The following is a 12,532-nucleotide window of genomic DNA, read 5'->3' on the forward strand; positions in this document are numbered from 1 at the left end:
TTAATAATTCATAAACTCAAAGGAGAAATTCAACAATACAAATCTTTATTGTTCCACTGAAAGGTGGATGACAATATCACCCTGCTTTACTTTCCCTGTCACACTCTGGCACAATGACAGGACTGTTACATCACCCACCCCCACCCACCAGCATGCTGCATTCTGAGAGCTGTGGTTTCATGAGTAAACAGAGACCAGAGAGAAAACTACATCCCCCAGAATGCAGAGCGGCAGGCCGGAAGTGAGGTAGAGGACGGAGGACACCCCCCCCACACACACACACACACACACACACACAGCGGTGAGATCTGATCTGTCTGGGAGGAGATGAGGGGCTCAGGGATGTCCAGACTCCTGTACCAGCTACTGATCAGCCATCCTCAGTGTGCCAAGCCGGCCAATCACAGCGGCTGTAGGAGAGGTGAGGTGACCTGTGTGTGATCTGATTGGGAGGCCGGGGACAGGGATGTGTAGAAACTTTCCAAACTCCTGGAAGAGTCAGGGAGTCATCATTAAAGTGACATAAACTATATTCTGTAATGAGATGTTATGGGAAAGCTTGGGGGTCCATCACAGGATCTATAAGGCTGATCACATGACCTATTAGGCTCAGGGTTCTGATGAAGTGACTTTTAAGGGCCAGGGGTCCGATCATATGAACTTTAAGGGTCAGGGGTTTTATCATATGACCTGTAAGGGTGGAGAGTCCGATCACGTGACCTATAAAGCTGTGGTGGTCCAATCACATGACCTGTAAGGCTTGGAGGTTCCATAACGTGACCTATGAAGCTTGAAGGGGGTAAGTCCATCCTATGACCTGTAAGGCTCGGGGCTCCGATGACGTGACCTGTAAGGCTCGGGGGTCCGATGACGTGACCTGTAAGGCTCGGGGGTCCGATGACGGGACCTGTAAGGCTCGGGGGTCCGATGACGTGACCTGTAAGGCTTGGAGGTTCCATAATGTGACCTATGAAGCTTGGAGGGGGTAAGTCCATCCTATGACCTGTAAGGCTTGGGACTCCGATGGCGTGACCTGTAAGGCTTGGGACTCCGATGGCGTGACCTGTAAGGCTCGGGGGTCCGATGACGTGACCTGTAAGGCTCGGGGCTCCGATGACGGGACCTGTAAGGCTCGGGGGTCCGATGACGGGACCCGTAAGGCTCGGGGGTCCGATGACGTGACCTGTAAGGCTTGGAGGTTCCATAATGTGACCTATGAAGCTTGGAGGGGGTAAGTCCATCCTATGACCTGTAAGGCTTGGGACTCCGATGGCGTGACCTGTAAGGCTTGGGACTCCGATGGCGTGACCTGTAAGGCTCGGGGGTCCGATGACGTGACCTGTAAGGCTCGGGGCTCCGATGACGGGACCTGTAAGGCTCGGGGGTCCGATGACGGGACCCGTAAGGCTCGGGGGTCCGATGACGTGACCTGTAAGGCTTGGAGGTTCCATAATGTGACCTATGAAGCTTGGAGGGGGTAAGTCCATCCTATGACCTGTAAGGCTTGGGACTCCGATGGCGTGACCTGTAAGGCTCGGGGGTCCGATGGCGTGACCTGTAAGGCTCGGGGGTCCGATGACGTGACCTGTAAGGCTCGGGGCTCCGATGACGGGACCTGTAAGGCTCGGGGGTCCGATGACGGGACCTGTAAGGCTCGGGGGTCCGATGACGTGACCTGTAAGGCTTGGAGGTTCCATAATGTGACCTATGAAGCTTGGAGGGGGTAAGTCCATCCTATGACCTGTAAGGCTCGGGGCTCCGATGACGTGACCTGTAAGGCTCGGGGGTCTGATGACGTGACCTGTAAGGCTCGGGGGTCTGATGACGTGACCTGTAAGACTCGGGGCTCCGATGACGTGACCTGTAAGGCTTGGAGGTTCCATAATGTGACCTATGAAGCTTGGAGGGGTTAAGTCCATCCTATGACCTGTAAGGCTCGGGGCTCCGATGACGGGACCTGTAAGGCTCGGGGCTCCGATGACGGGACCTGTAAGGCTCGGGGCTCCGATGACGGGACCTGTAAGGCTCGGGGGTCCGATGACGTGACCTGTAAGGCTCGGGGGTCCGATGACGTGACCTGTAAGGCTTGGAGGTTCCATAATGTGACCTATGAAGCTTGGAGGGGGTAAGTCCATCCTATGACCTGTAAGGCTTGGGACTCCGATGGCGTGACCTGTAAGGCTCGGGGGTCCGATGACGTGACCTGTAAGGCTTGGGACTCCGATGGCGTGACCTGTAAGGCTCGGGGTCCGATGACGTGACCTGTAAGGCTCGGGGCTCCGATGACGGGACCTGTAAGGCTCGGGGCTCCGATGACGGGACCTGTAAGGCTCGGGGGTCCGATGACGGGACCTGTAAGGCTCGGGGGTCCGATGACGGGACCTGTAAGGCTCGGGGGTCCGATGACGGGACCTGTAAGGCTCGGGGGTCCGATGACGGGACCTGTAAGGCTCGGGGGTCCGATGATGTGACCTGTAAGGCTTGGAGGTTCCATAATGTGACCTATGAAGCTTTGAGGGGGTAAGTCCATCCTATGACCTGTAAGGCTCGGGGGTCCGATGACGTGACCTGTAAGGCTCGGGGGTCCGATGACGTGACCTGTAAGGCTCGGGGGTCCGATGACGTGACCTGTAAGGCTCGGGGTTCCGATAAAATGACCTGTAAGGCTTGGGGCTCCGATGACGTGACCTGTAAGGCTCGGGGCTCCGATGACGTGACCTGTAAGGCTCGGGGCTCCGATGACGTGACCTGTAAGGCTCGGGGCTCCGATGATGTGACCTGTAAGGCTTGGAGGTTCCATAATGTGACCTATGAAGCTTTGAGGGGGTAAGTCCATCCTATGACCTGTAAGGCTTGGGACTCAGATGGCGTGACCTGTAAGGCTCGGGGGTCCGATGACGTGACCTGTAAGGCTCGGGGGTCCGATGACGTGACTTGTAAGGCTTGGGGTTCCGATAAAATGACCTGTAAGGCTTGGGGCTCCGATGACGTGACCTGTAAGGCTCGGGGCTCCGATGACGTGACCTGTAAGGCTCGGGGGCTTGATGACGTGACCTGTAAAGCTGTGGGGGTCCGATGACGTGACCTGTAAGGCTTGGAGGTTCCATAATGTGACCTATGAAGCTTGAAGGGGGTAAGTCCATCCTATGACCTGTAAGGCTCGGGGCTCCGATGACGTGACCTGTAAGGCTCGGGGCTCCGATGACGTGACCTGTAAAGCTTGGGGCTCCGATGATGTGACCTGTAAGGCTTGGGGGTCCGATGACGTGACCTATGGAGGTGGTGGGGAAATCCATCCCATGACCTATGAAGCTTGGGGAGGGGGAGTCCTTCCTATGACCTATAAAGCTCATGGGGTCTGATCACGTGACCTGTAAGGCTCCAGGGTCTGATAACGTAACTTGTAAGGCTCGGAGGTCTGATCACATGACCTATAAGGCTCAGGGTTCCAATGAAGTGACCTGTAAGGCTGCTCGGGGGTTGGGGGCGATCACAGGAACTGTGAAGCTTGGGGGGTTCCAATCGCATGACCTATAAAGCTGTGGTGGCTCCATCACGTGAACTGTAAGGCTTGGGGGTCCAATTACGTGACCTATTAAGTTTGGGGTGGAAGTCCATCCAATGGCCTACAAAGCTCATAGGGTCCCATCACATGACCTGTAAGGCTTAGGGGACTGAGGGCTCTATGGTCCAACATGCGCTTCACCAGCTGTATGATGGCGGTTCCTCTGCCTGTATGGAGTTGATGATTGCGGAGTTACGGAAAGTGCCCAACACGAGGAATGCCTGACCAGGATAAGCCCTCAGCCGCTACACCAGCAGCCTGTATTCTTTATAGACATTTAGGGAGGAGAAGGAGGTTTACATCGACCGGTGTGACGGAGTGGTGAGAGCCTCCGGGCACCTTTGTACCTCCATCCCCTATGTATATGACTTATGGGCTGCGGTTCTGTACAATGTGACTGCACAGCATGTCAGGTGCCTGTGTTAAACCTTGCTAATCCCTTAAGAACTTTGGTGGCATGCTACATTGCCTTGCGAAAATATTCGGCCCCCTTGAAATTTTCGACCTTTTGCCACATTTCAGGCTTCAAACATAAAGATATAAGCCTCGGTTCACATTTATGCGATGCGGGAAGGCTGCGAATTCGCAGCCTGTTCCCGCATCGCACACGCACCCCCGGCAGTTCACACTGCCATATGCAATACGCTGGGGGTGTCAATGTAATGTTAACGACACCCCCAGTTTGATCGCATATCGCAGTGCAGTTCGCACAGGATCTGATCGCACAGCGGTTTTTGCGGCTGCCAAAAAGGGTCCCTGTGCGTGTTGGCTGCGGTGCAAATTTAGCCATACAAACTGTATGGCTAAACTCGCACCGCACAGCCGATCGCATGTAATGTCGGAGCAGTGCGCTCCGACATTACATGCGAACCCCGCACACGCACAAGTGTGAACCGGGGCTAAAACTGTAATTTTTTGTGAAGAATCAACAACAAGTGGGACACAATCATGAAGTGGAACGAAATTTATTGGATAATTCAAACTTTGTTAACAAATAAAAAACTGAAAAATTGGGCGTGCAAAATTATTCAGCCCCTTTACTTTCAGTGCAGCAAACTCTCTCCAGAAGTTCAGTGAGGATCTCTGAATGATCCAATGTTGACCTAAATGACTAATGATGATAAATAGAATCCACCTGTGTGTAATCAAGTCTCCGTATAAATGCACCTGCACTGTGATAGTCTCAGAGGTCCGTTTAAAGAGCAGAGAGCATCATGAAGAACAAGGAACACACCAGGCAGGTCAGAGATACTGTTGTGGAGAAATTTAAAGCCGGATTTGGATACAAAAAGATTTCCCAAGCTTTAAACATCCCAAGGAGCACTGTGCAAGCGATAATATTGAAATGGAAGGAGTATCAAACCACTGCAAATCTACGAAGACCTGGCCGTCCCTCTAAACTTTCAGCTCATACAAGGAGAAGACTGATCAGAGATGCAGCCAAGAGGCCCATGGTCACTCTGGATGAACTGCAGAGATCTACAGCTGAGGTGGGAGACTCTGTCCATAGGACAACAATCAGTCGTATACTGCACAAATCTGGCCTTTATGGAAGAGTGGCAAGAAGAAAGCCATTTCTTAAAGATATCCATAAAAAGTGTTGTTTAAAGTTTGCCACAAGCCACCTGGGAGACACACCAAACATGTGGAAGAAGGTGCTCTGGTCAGATGAAACCAAAATCAAACTTTTTGGCAAAAATGCAAAACGTTATGTTTGGCGTAAAAGCAACACAGCTCATCACCCTGAACACACCATCCCCACTGTCAAACATGGTGGTGGCAGCATCATGGTTTGGGCCTGCTTTTCTTCAGCAGGGACAGGGAAGATGGTTAAAATCGATGGGAAGATGGATGGAGCCAAATACAGGACCATTCTGGAAGAAAACCTGATGGAGTCTGCAAAAGACCTGAGACTGGGACGGAGATTTGTCTTCTAACAAGACAATGATCCAAAACCTAAAGCAAAATCTACAATGGAATGGTTCACAAATAAACATATCCGGGTGTTAGAATGGCCAAGTCAAAGTCCAGTGTTAGAATGGCCAAGTCAAAGTCCAGACCTGAATCCAATCGAGAATCTGTGGAAAGAACTGAAAACTGCTGTTCACAAACGCTCTCCATCCAACCTCACTGAGCTCGAGCTGTTTTGCAAGGAGAAATGGGCAAAAATTTCAGTCTCTCGATGTGCAAAACTGATAGAGACATATCCCAAGCGACTTAAAAAAGGTGGCGCTACAAAGTATTAACTTAAGGGGGCTAAATCATTTTGCACGCCCAATTTTTCAGTTTTTTATTTGTTAAAAAGTTTGAAATATCCAATACATTTCATTCCACTTCATGATTGTGTCCCACTTGTTGATTCTTCACAAAAAATTACAGTTTTATATCTTTATGTTTGAAGCCTGAAATGTGGCAAAAGGTCGAAAAGTTCAAGGGGGCCGAATACTTTCGCAAGGCACTGTATATTAGGCCGATTAGCCTTAAAACTACCGGGAGGTCTTCCTTGATCTGCCAACGTTCATTTATGGGCTGTCTACCAACCATCTCAGTACAGCTGTGTGGGTCATAACATATACTCGTGGGCACCAAGAGACTTATACCTCCATAGGAGGCTATGTGCTTCCATGTCATCCTAGACCCGGGACTGGTACAACATTGAGTAATACATCTTTAGCTCACTGATTTAGGTTACTGGGCGCCCGTGAGCCGTATCTTTAAGCCAGAGGTGTTCCGTTACACTGTGTCAGGGAGATTAGTCCTGATTCGGAAGCCTTGACTTACTGCTCTCAGGCTAGACTGCCTTGACCTAATTTAAGCTGGTTTGGCTGCTTGCTGGTGATGCATGTGTGTATGTGGGGCCCGTATTTGCTGTTGTAGTGTGACAACGTTGTCGGCTTGGTTTTTATTGAGGTTTCTGAGGGGGTTTTAGATTTGTAGTGTTTTTGATTGCCATTTTTCAATAAAGCTGTATATTTTTGAGATTAAAGATACTGCTGTTTGTTCTCCGTATACAACTTCTCTCCTAGGGTGACCTGTAGGTTCTCCCCTGTTTTCTATTGGTTAGCAACTTAGTTGTGGAGGTACCCCGTCCGTACAGGACTATTCTGTGAAATAATCTACCATATCAATTCATCCCACAGTGTCATCGTAGGTTGAGGCCACTGTTTTTTATTTTTAAGTGTGGTTAGACTGATCATGTGACATGTAAGGCTCGGAGGTCTGATGATGTAACCTGTAGGGCTCAGGTTCGGAGGTCCGATCACATGACCTATAAAAGCTGTGGTGGCCTGATCACGTGACCTGTAAGGCTTGGTGGTCTAATCACATGACCTGTAAGGCTTGGGGTCCAAACATGACACATGTAAAGCTTTTGGGGTCCCATCACACGACCTAAGAAGATTGGGGGAAGTCCATCCTATGACCTATAAAGCTCATGGGGTCTGATTATGTGAGCTGTAAGGCTCTGGGGTCTGATCACGTGACCTATGAAGCTCAGGGATCTGATCACATGACCTATAAGGCTAGGGATTCTGATCACATGACTTGTAAGGCTCTGGGGTCTGATCACGTGACCTATGAAGCTCAGGGATCTGATCACTTGACCTATAAGGCTAGGGATTCTGATCACATGACTTGTAAGGCTCAGGGGTCCGATGACGTGACCTATGAAGCTTGGGGGGGGGGGGGAGAAGATCCTATTGCCTATAAAGCTGATGGGGTCTCATCACATGTCCTGTAAGGCTCGGGGGTCAGATGACGTGAACTATGAAGCTTGGGGGGGTTCCGGCCACATAACCTATAAAGCTGTGGTGGTCTCATCATGTGACTTGTAAGGCTTGGGGGTCCAATGATGTGACCTGTAAGGCTGGGGGGGGGGGGGGTCCATCCTATGACCTATGAAGCTCATGGGGTCTGATCATGTGACCTATGAAGCTCATGGGGTCTCATCATGTGACCTATAAGGCTAGGGATTCTAATGGCATGACCTGTAAGGCTCAGGGGTCCGATCACGTGACCTATGAAGCTCAGGGATCTGATCACGTGACCTATAAGGCTAGGGATTCTGATGACATGACTTGTAAGGCTCAAGGGTCCGATCATGTGACCTATGAAGCTCAGGGATCTGATCATGTGACCTATAAGGCTAGGGATTCTGATGACATGACTTGTAAGGCTCAGGGGTCCGATCATGTGACCTATGAAGCTTTGGGGGGGGGGGAGAAGATCCTATTGCCTATAAAGCTCATGAGGTCCCATCGCATGACCTGTAAGGCTCGGGGGTCCGATGACGTGAACTATGAAGCTTGGGGGGGGGGGGGGGGTGTGTTCCGGTCACATAACCTATAAAGCTGTGGTGGTCTCATCATGTGACTTGTAAGGCTTGGGGGTCCGATGATGTGACCTGTAAGGCTGGGGGGGATCCATCCCATGACCTATGAAGCTCATGGGGTCTCATCATGTGACCTATGAAGCTCGGTTGGGGGGGGGGAAGCCCATTCCATGACCTATAAAGCTCAAGTGGGTCCCATCATATGACTTTTAGAGCTTGGAGTCCCATCCCATTTCAGTTTTTTCAACCCATGAAGGCTCAGTGTCACATGTGGGTGTTACCTAGGGTGGTCACACCCACATGGTACCCAAGGAACGCCCACTCCTCCAGTTTGACATCCATCCATCGTGGCATTTTGATATATAATAATATAAGGAATAACTCCTCCCAAGAGCCAACCCAATGCTTGCATGAGGCCTGAGGAGTAGTGAGGCAGGATGGTGTGATTTCTTTTTTTTTTCAGGTAGCAATGTCCAGCACCTTGCCATCAGCCATGATCTACCTGCATTGCATAGAGAGACACAGATCTGTAAAATAAAGTCTTTATTTAATTAGATTGGGGGAGGGGGAGAATGCAGGGAAGGCAAAACATATTCATATTAAATGTCATCCTAAAATTAGCCAATACCGGATATCCTTCCAAATGTTCCATGTATCTTGTTATTTTCCACCCCAAGCTCCATCCTGATTGGTTGCTGATCATTGCAGGGCTGTTTACTACGGCAAAGCTCCTGTCCAGCTATGATGTCCGGAGGGTGGAGATCATGCCGCCGGAGCAGAGGAAGTTAACCTTCGATACGCACGCTCTGGTGTGCGACCTGGAGACGCATGGTAAGGAGATTTCACTGTAATCCCCAACTATGGACTTCTGTGAATGACTCCCTTGTGGCCTTGTCTATCTATATACAATTGAGTGTATTATATATGTTTGGTAATTGAGAAAAAAAAAAGTATTGATCCTGACAGAAATCCAGTGATAACTTAGCAGAGTGCACAGGACATCTCGACCAATGCTACCGGGAAGTGTGTTATGACCACTGAACACCTCCCACCATGCTGTGTAGTAGAGGAGAGGGGGAGGTGCTCAGTAATTCTAGTACACTTCCTGTCCTAGGGTGACAACACTGCTTCTCTATAGACGTAGTGTAGTGAGTGTTGTCACCCTAGGACAGTCGTCACCAAAATGGCAGACCATAACCCGGACTGAGTGATCCTTTTGCTTCCGCCGACAGGGGGTGCCTTGCTTTTTTGGTTTTGATTATTCACAGTAGAAGCCGATCTGCGGGTGCCAAACACTTCATGTCCTTCGGCACCCGCTGGTCGTCACTAAACTACAAAGAACAGGGATCTGCCTATGTAAACAATGTACTGACAGGAGGGAAGGCATGGATCCTGTGTTCCTGAAAAGCAGGGACTAGAATACATTTCTTCCCCTAGTAAAAGCACCTCCCCCACAGTACACAAAAACACTGGCTAGGCACACATTTAACCCTCAGATATATGTTTAACCCTTTCCCAGCCAGTGTCATTAGTACAGCGACAGTGCATTTTTTTTTTAGCACTGATCACTCTATTAGTGTCACTGGTCAAAGTGTCAGTTAGTGTCAGATTGGCCGCCGCAATATCTCAGTCCAGCTATAAGTCACTGATGCCAATACTAGCATAAATAAAATAAATACAGGTACGTGATTTTGCACTGAATGGCCGCCCTGCCGCAGTTTATGTATGTGGGGGCGGTCCTCTAAAGTAACGCAATACCGTATCGCAAAAAATGAATGAAGGGGGGGGGGTAAATCTTCAGGAGGGTAAAGTGAATAACTCTGCAATGTTCAGTTTATGCTTTGAGCTCTTTGGGTTGATCTGTTCTTTTTCACCCAGATACAGGGTTGGTGACTGATCAGGAGGGGACATGAGAGGCTCCTCCCATGTTTTATAGCGTTTTTTCCTGGGAACGCTTCACGTACTGCATGTCATCCGAACAATGCGTCTGCTGGGTGATGTTCAATGGAGAGCTGTAGGAGTACAATATAGAAGGGTTGACTAGTTATTATTAAGGGTTGACAAGTTGTTTGGGGCGTGTATGGTACATAGACGCCCCAAACAACCTTGGCGGGAGTACACACCACGTATGTAGTACCCCTTGTCCTGTTTTTTTTTTTTTTTTTGGCCGGTTCACGCCACAGCGCAAACATTATGGCATCTGCGCTGAGACTCTATAAAGTGCATTATTGTAATGTGTTGATGCGCATTTCTGATGCGTTTATTTGCGTTTTTGTTGAGCTGTGTTTTTTTTTTTTTTTCCTTTTTTCAGGCTACGTTCACATGTGGGCGTAGCAGATCGCGGGCAGAATCGCAGTGATCCAGAAATCATTGCAAATCGCGGGGCGCCTGTGCTTTGCCCGTGATTTGCAATGGAACCCCAAACGCCTGCCGAATCGCGGTAACATTGCATAAACAAAATCGCGGGACGCATGCCGCCCCAAAGAAGCTCTTGTACCTTTTTATGAGGCGTCATGCGTCCCGCGATTTTCTTTGCGTGATGTTACCGCGTTTCGACAGGCGGAAATCGCGGCAACATCGCACAGCCTTTGCGGTGCCATTGCAAGTCACGGGCAACGCACAGATGTCCCGCGATTTGCAATGATTTCCGGATCGCGGGCAGAATTGCTGTGATTCTGCCCACGATCCGCTACGCCCACATGTGAACGTAGCTCAGCTTTAAATACATTTCCTAAATTCGATAATGGAGTCTATGGCGCGCAATCTGAGGTAGAACTGCACGATTCTGGATAAAATGAGAATCGCATATTTTTTTTTTTTTTGCTTAGAATAAAGATAACGATTCTCTCATGATCCTCTCACAATTGTCAGCGTAACATCATCTTTCACATTATACAAAAAAATTGGGCTCACTTTACTGTTTAACCGGTTCCGGACCGCCCACTGCCGGCGATTTACTGCGGCAGAGCGTCCCTCCTGCGCAAAACGACATAGACCTACGTCGGTCGCACGCCTGCAGCTAGAGGGCGAGCGCGCTCCCTCCCCCACTCAGCAGCGGGGATTCCGATGCACGGGCCAGCGACTCCGATTGCCGCCTGACACTCGCGATCGCTCCCCGCTGAGAGAGAAGGACAGTTGGCTGTTGTAAACTCAGCTGACCGTTCTTCTCTCTGGAATGATTAGAGTGCATGTGATCCTTCTATATAGGATCACGTGTCTCTATGATCATTTCACAAGCCACACCCCCCCCACGGTTAGAATCACTCCCCTAGGCTCACATTTAACCCCTTGATCACCCACAATGTTAACCCCTTCCCTGCCAGTGTCATTATTACAGTAACAGTGCATATTTTTAGCACTGATTACTGCAGTAATGTCACTGGTCCCCCCCAAAAGTGTCAAAAATGTCAGTTAGGGGTCTGATCTGTCCGCCGCAATGTCGCAGTCCCGCTAAACTTTATTTGGGTACAGCGCCGCGCCACCGCACAATTGCTTGTGAAAGTAACGCAGTGCTGATTTGCAAAAAATGGCCTGGTCATTAAGGGGGAAAATCTTCCGGTCCAGAAGTGGTTAAGAGGTTAAACTGGCCTCACTCAGTGCCGGTTCACACTTCATCGATGTCAGACATCGCATGTGATTCTGAGCGCACTGCTCTACAAATCACGTGTGATGTCTGCGCATTGCAAATTCAGCCATACAGATTGTATAGCTGAATTTGCATCGCATTTGGACCAAAGTCGCACAGAACCCTTTTTTTTGGTCCGCACCAGAATCTGATCACATGGGTATTCACACCTATGCAATCCGATTAATGTCTGAACTGCCTGTTGGCACTGCGATATGCGAACCGATCTGGGGGTATTTTTAACTTTGTATTGACACCCCCAGCAAATCGCATATGGTAGTGTGAACTGCCTGTGAGTTGAGTGCGAAGTGGGAAACCGCTGTGTATTCACAGGCTTCCTGCTTTGCATATATGTGAACCGACACTTACAGACGGAAGTTCATTCCTTTAGTCCCCTTTCACACTTGCGGACCGTTCAGATCTGCCTGTCTGTTTTTCAGGCGGATCTGAATGCATGCCTCATGCATCTCTATGGGCAGGGCTGCTGTTAGAAATCGCGGGGCCCCGTACAGACTACCTGACAGGGCCCCCCCCCAAGAAAATATTAAAGATATATTTAGCTAAAATTACAAAATCACTATTAGCAGACACAAATATAACATAACTCGCATAATTCCTGCTAAATCTAAAAAAAAAAAACTATGTTAATAAATAAAAATGAAGATGAGCTGAGAAAAATATACAGGCTGGGCAGTTGGAGCTCAGTGATCAGAGAGAGAGAAACAAAGTTACAAATAAACTCCTGAGCAGAGATAAGTGCTGGGAGGGGGGCCCACACAGGGAGGGGGATTAGCGAGGGACAACTGTCTCTTTCTCAGAAGATAAAAGCTGATAGCAGGGAGAGGGACAGATCAGATTCAGGTGCTGGAGGAAGATTTCTGTATTTGTTGTCCATCACTAATCCCCCTCTCTGTGTGGGCCCCCCTGTGCGCCCGGGCCCCCTACAAGAGGGCTGGTGGTCCCCCCCTATCAGCGGCCCTGTCTATGGGGCATCGGATGTCAGTGGAGACAT

At 49.6% G+C, this 12,532-nt stretch overlaps 1 protein-coding gene across 1 annotated transcript in view; it reads left to right on the top strand.

Annotated features, from left to right (window-relative positions):
* The first annotated feature begins 283 nt into the window (after positions 1-283).
* CCDC90B (coiled-coil domain containing 90B) overlaps positions 284-12,532 on the top strand; it is a 91,205-nt gene continuing 78,956 nt past the window's right edge. The window contains exons 1-2 of the mRNA XM_082244464.1: positions 284-421; positions 8,604-8,726. Of these exons, the coding sequence (XP_082100590.1) occupies positions 328-421; positions 8,604-8,726 (217 nt within the window). The 5' untranslated portion in view covers positions 284-327. The remainder of the gene's footprint in view (positions 422-8,603; positions 8,727-12,532) is intronic.

The sequence above is a fragment of the Pelophylax lessonae genome (assembly GCF_965119305.1).
Source record: "Pelophylax lessonae genome assembly, chromosome: 2".
In the NCBI taxonomy this organism is placed as follows: Eukaryota; Metazoa; Chordata; class Amphibia; order Anura; family Ranidae; genus Pelophylax; species Pelophylax lessonae.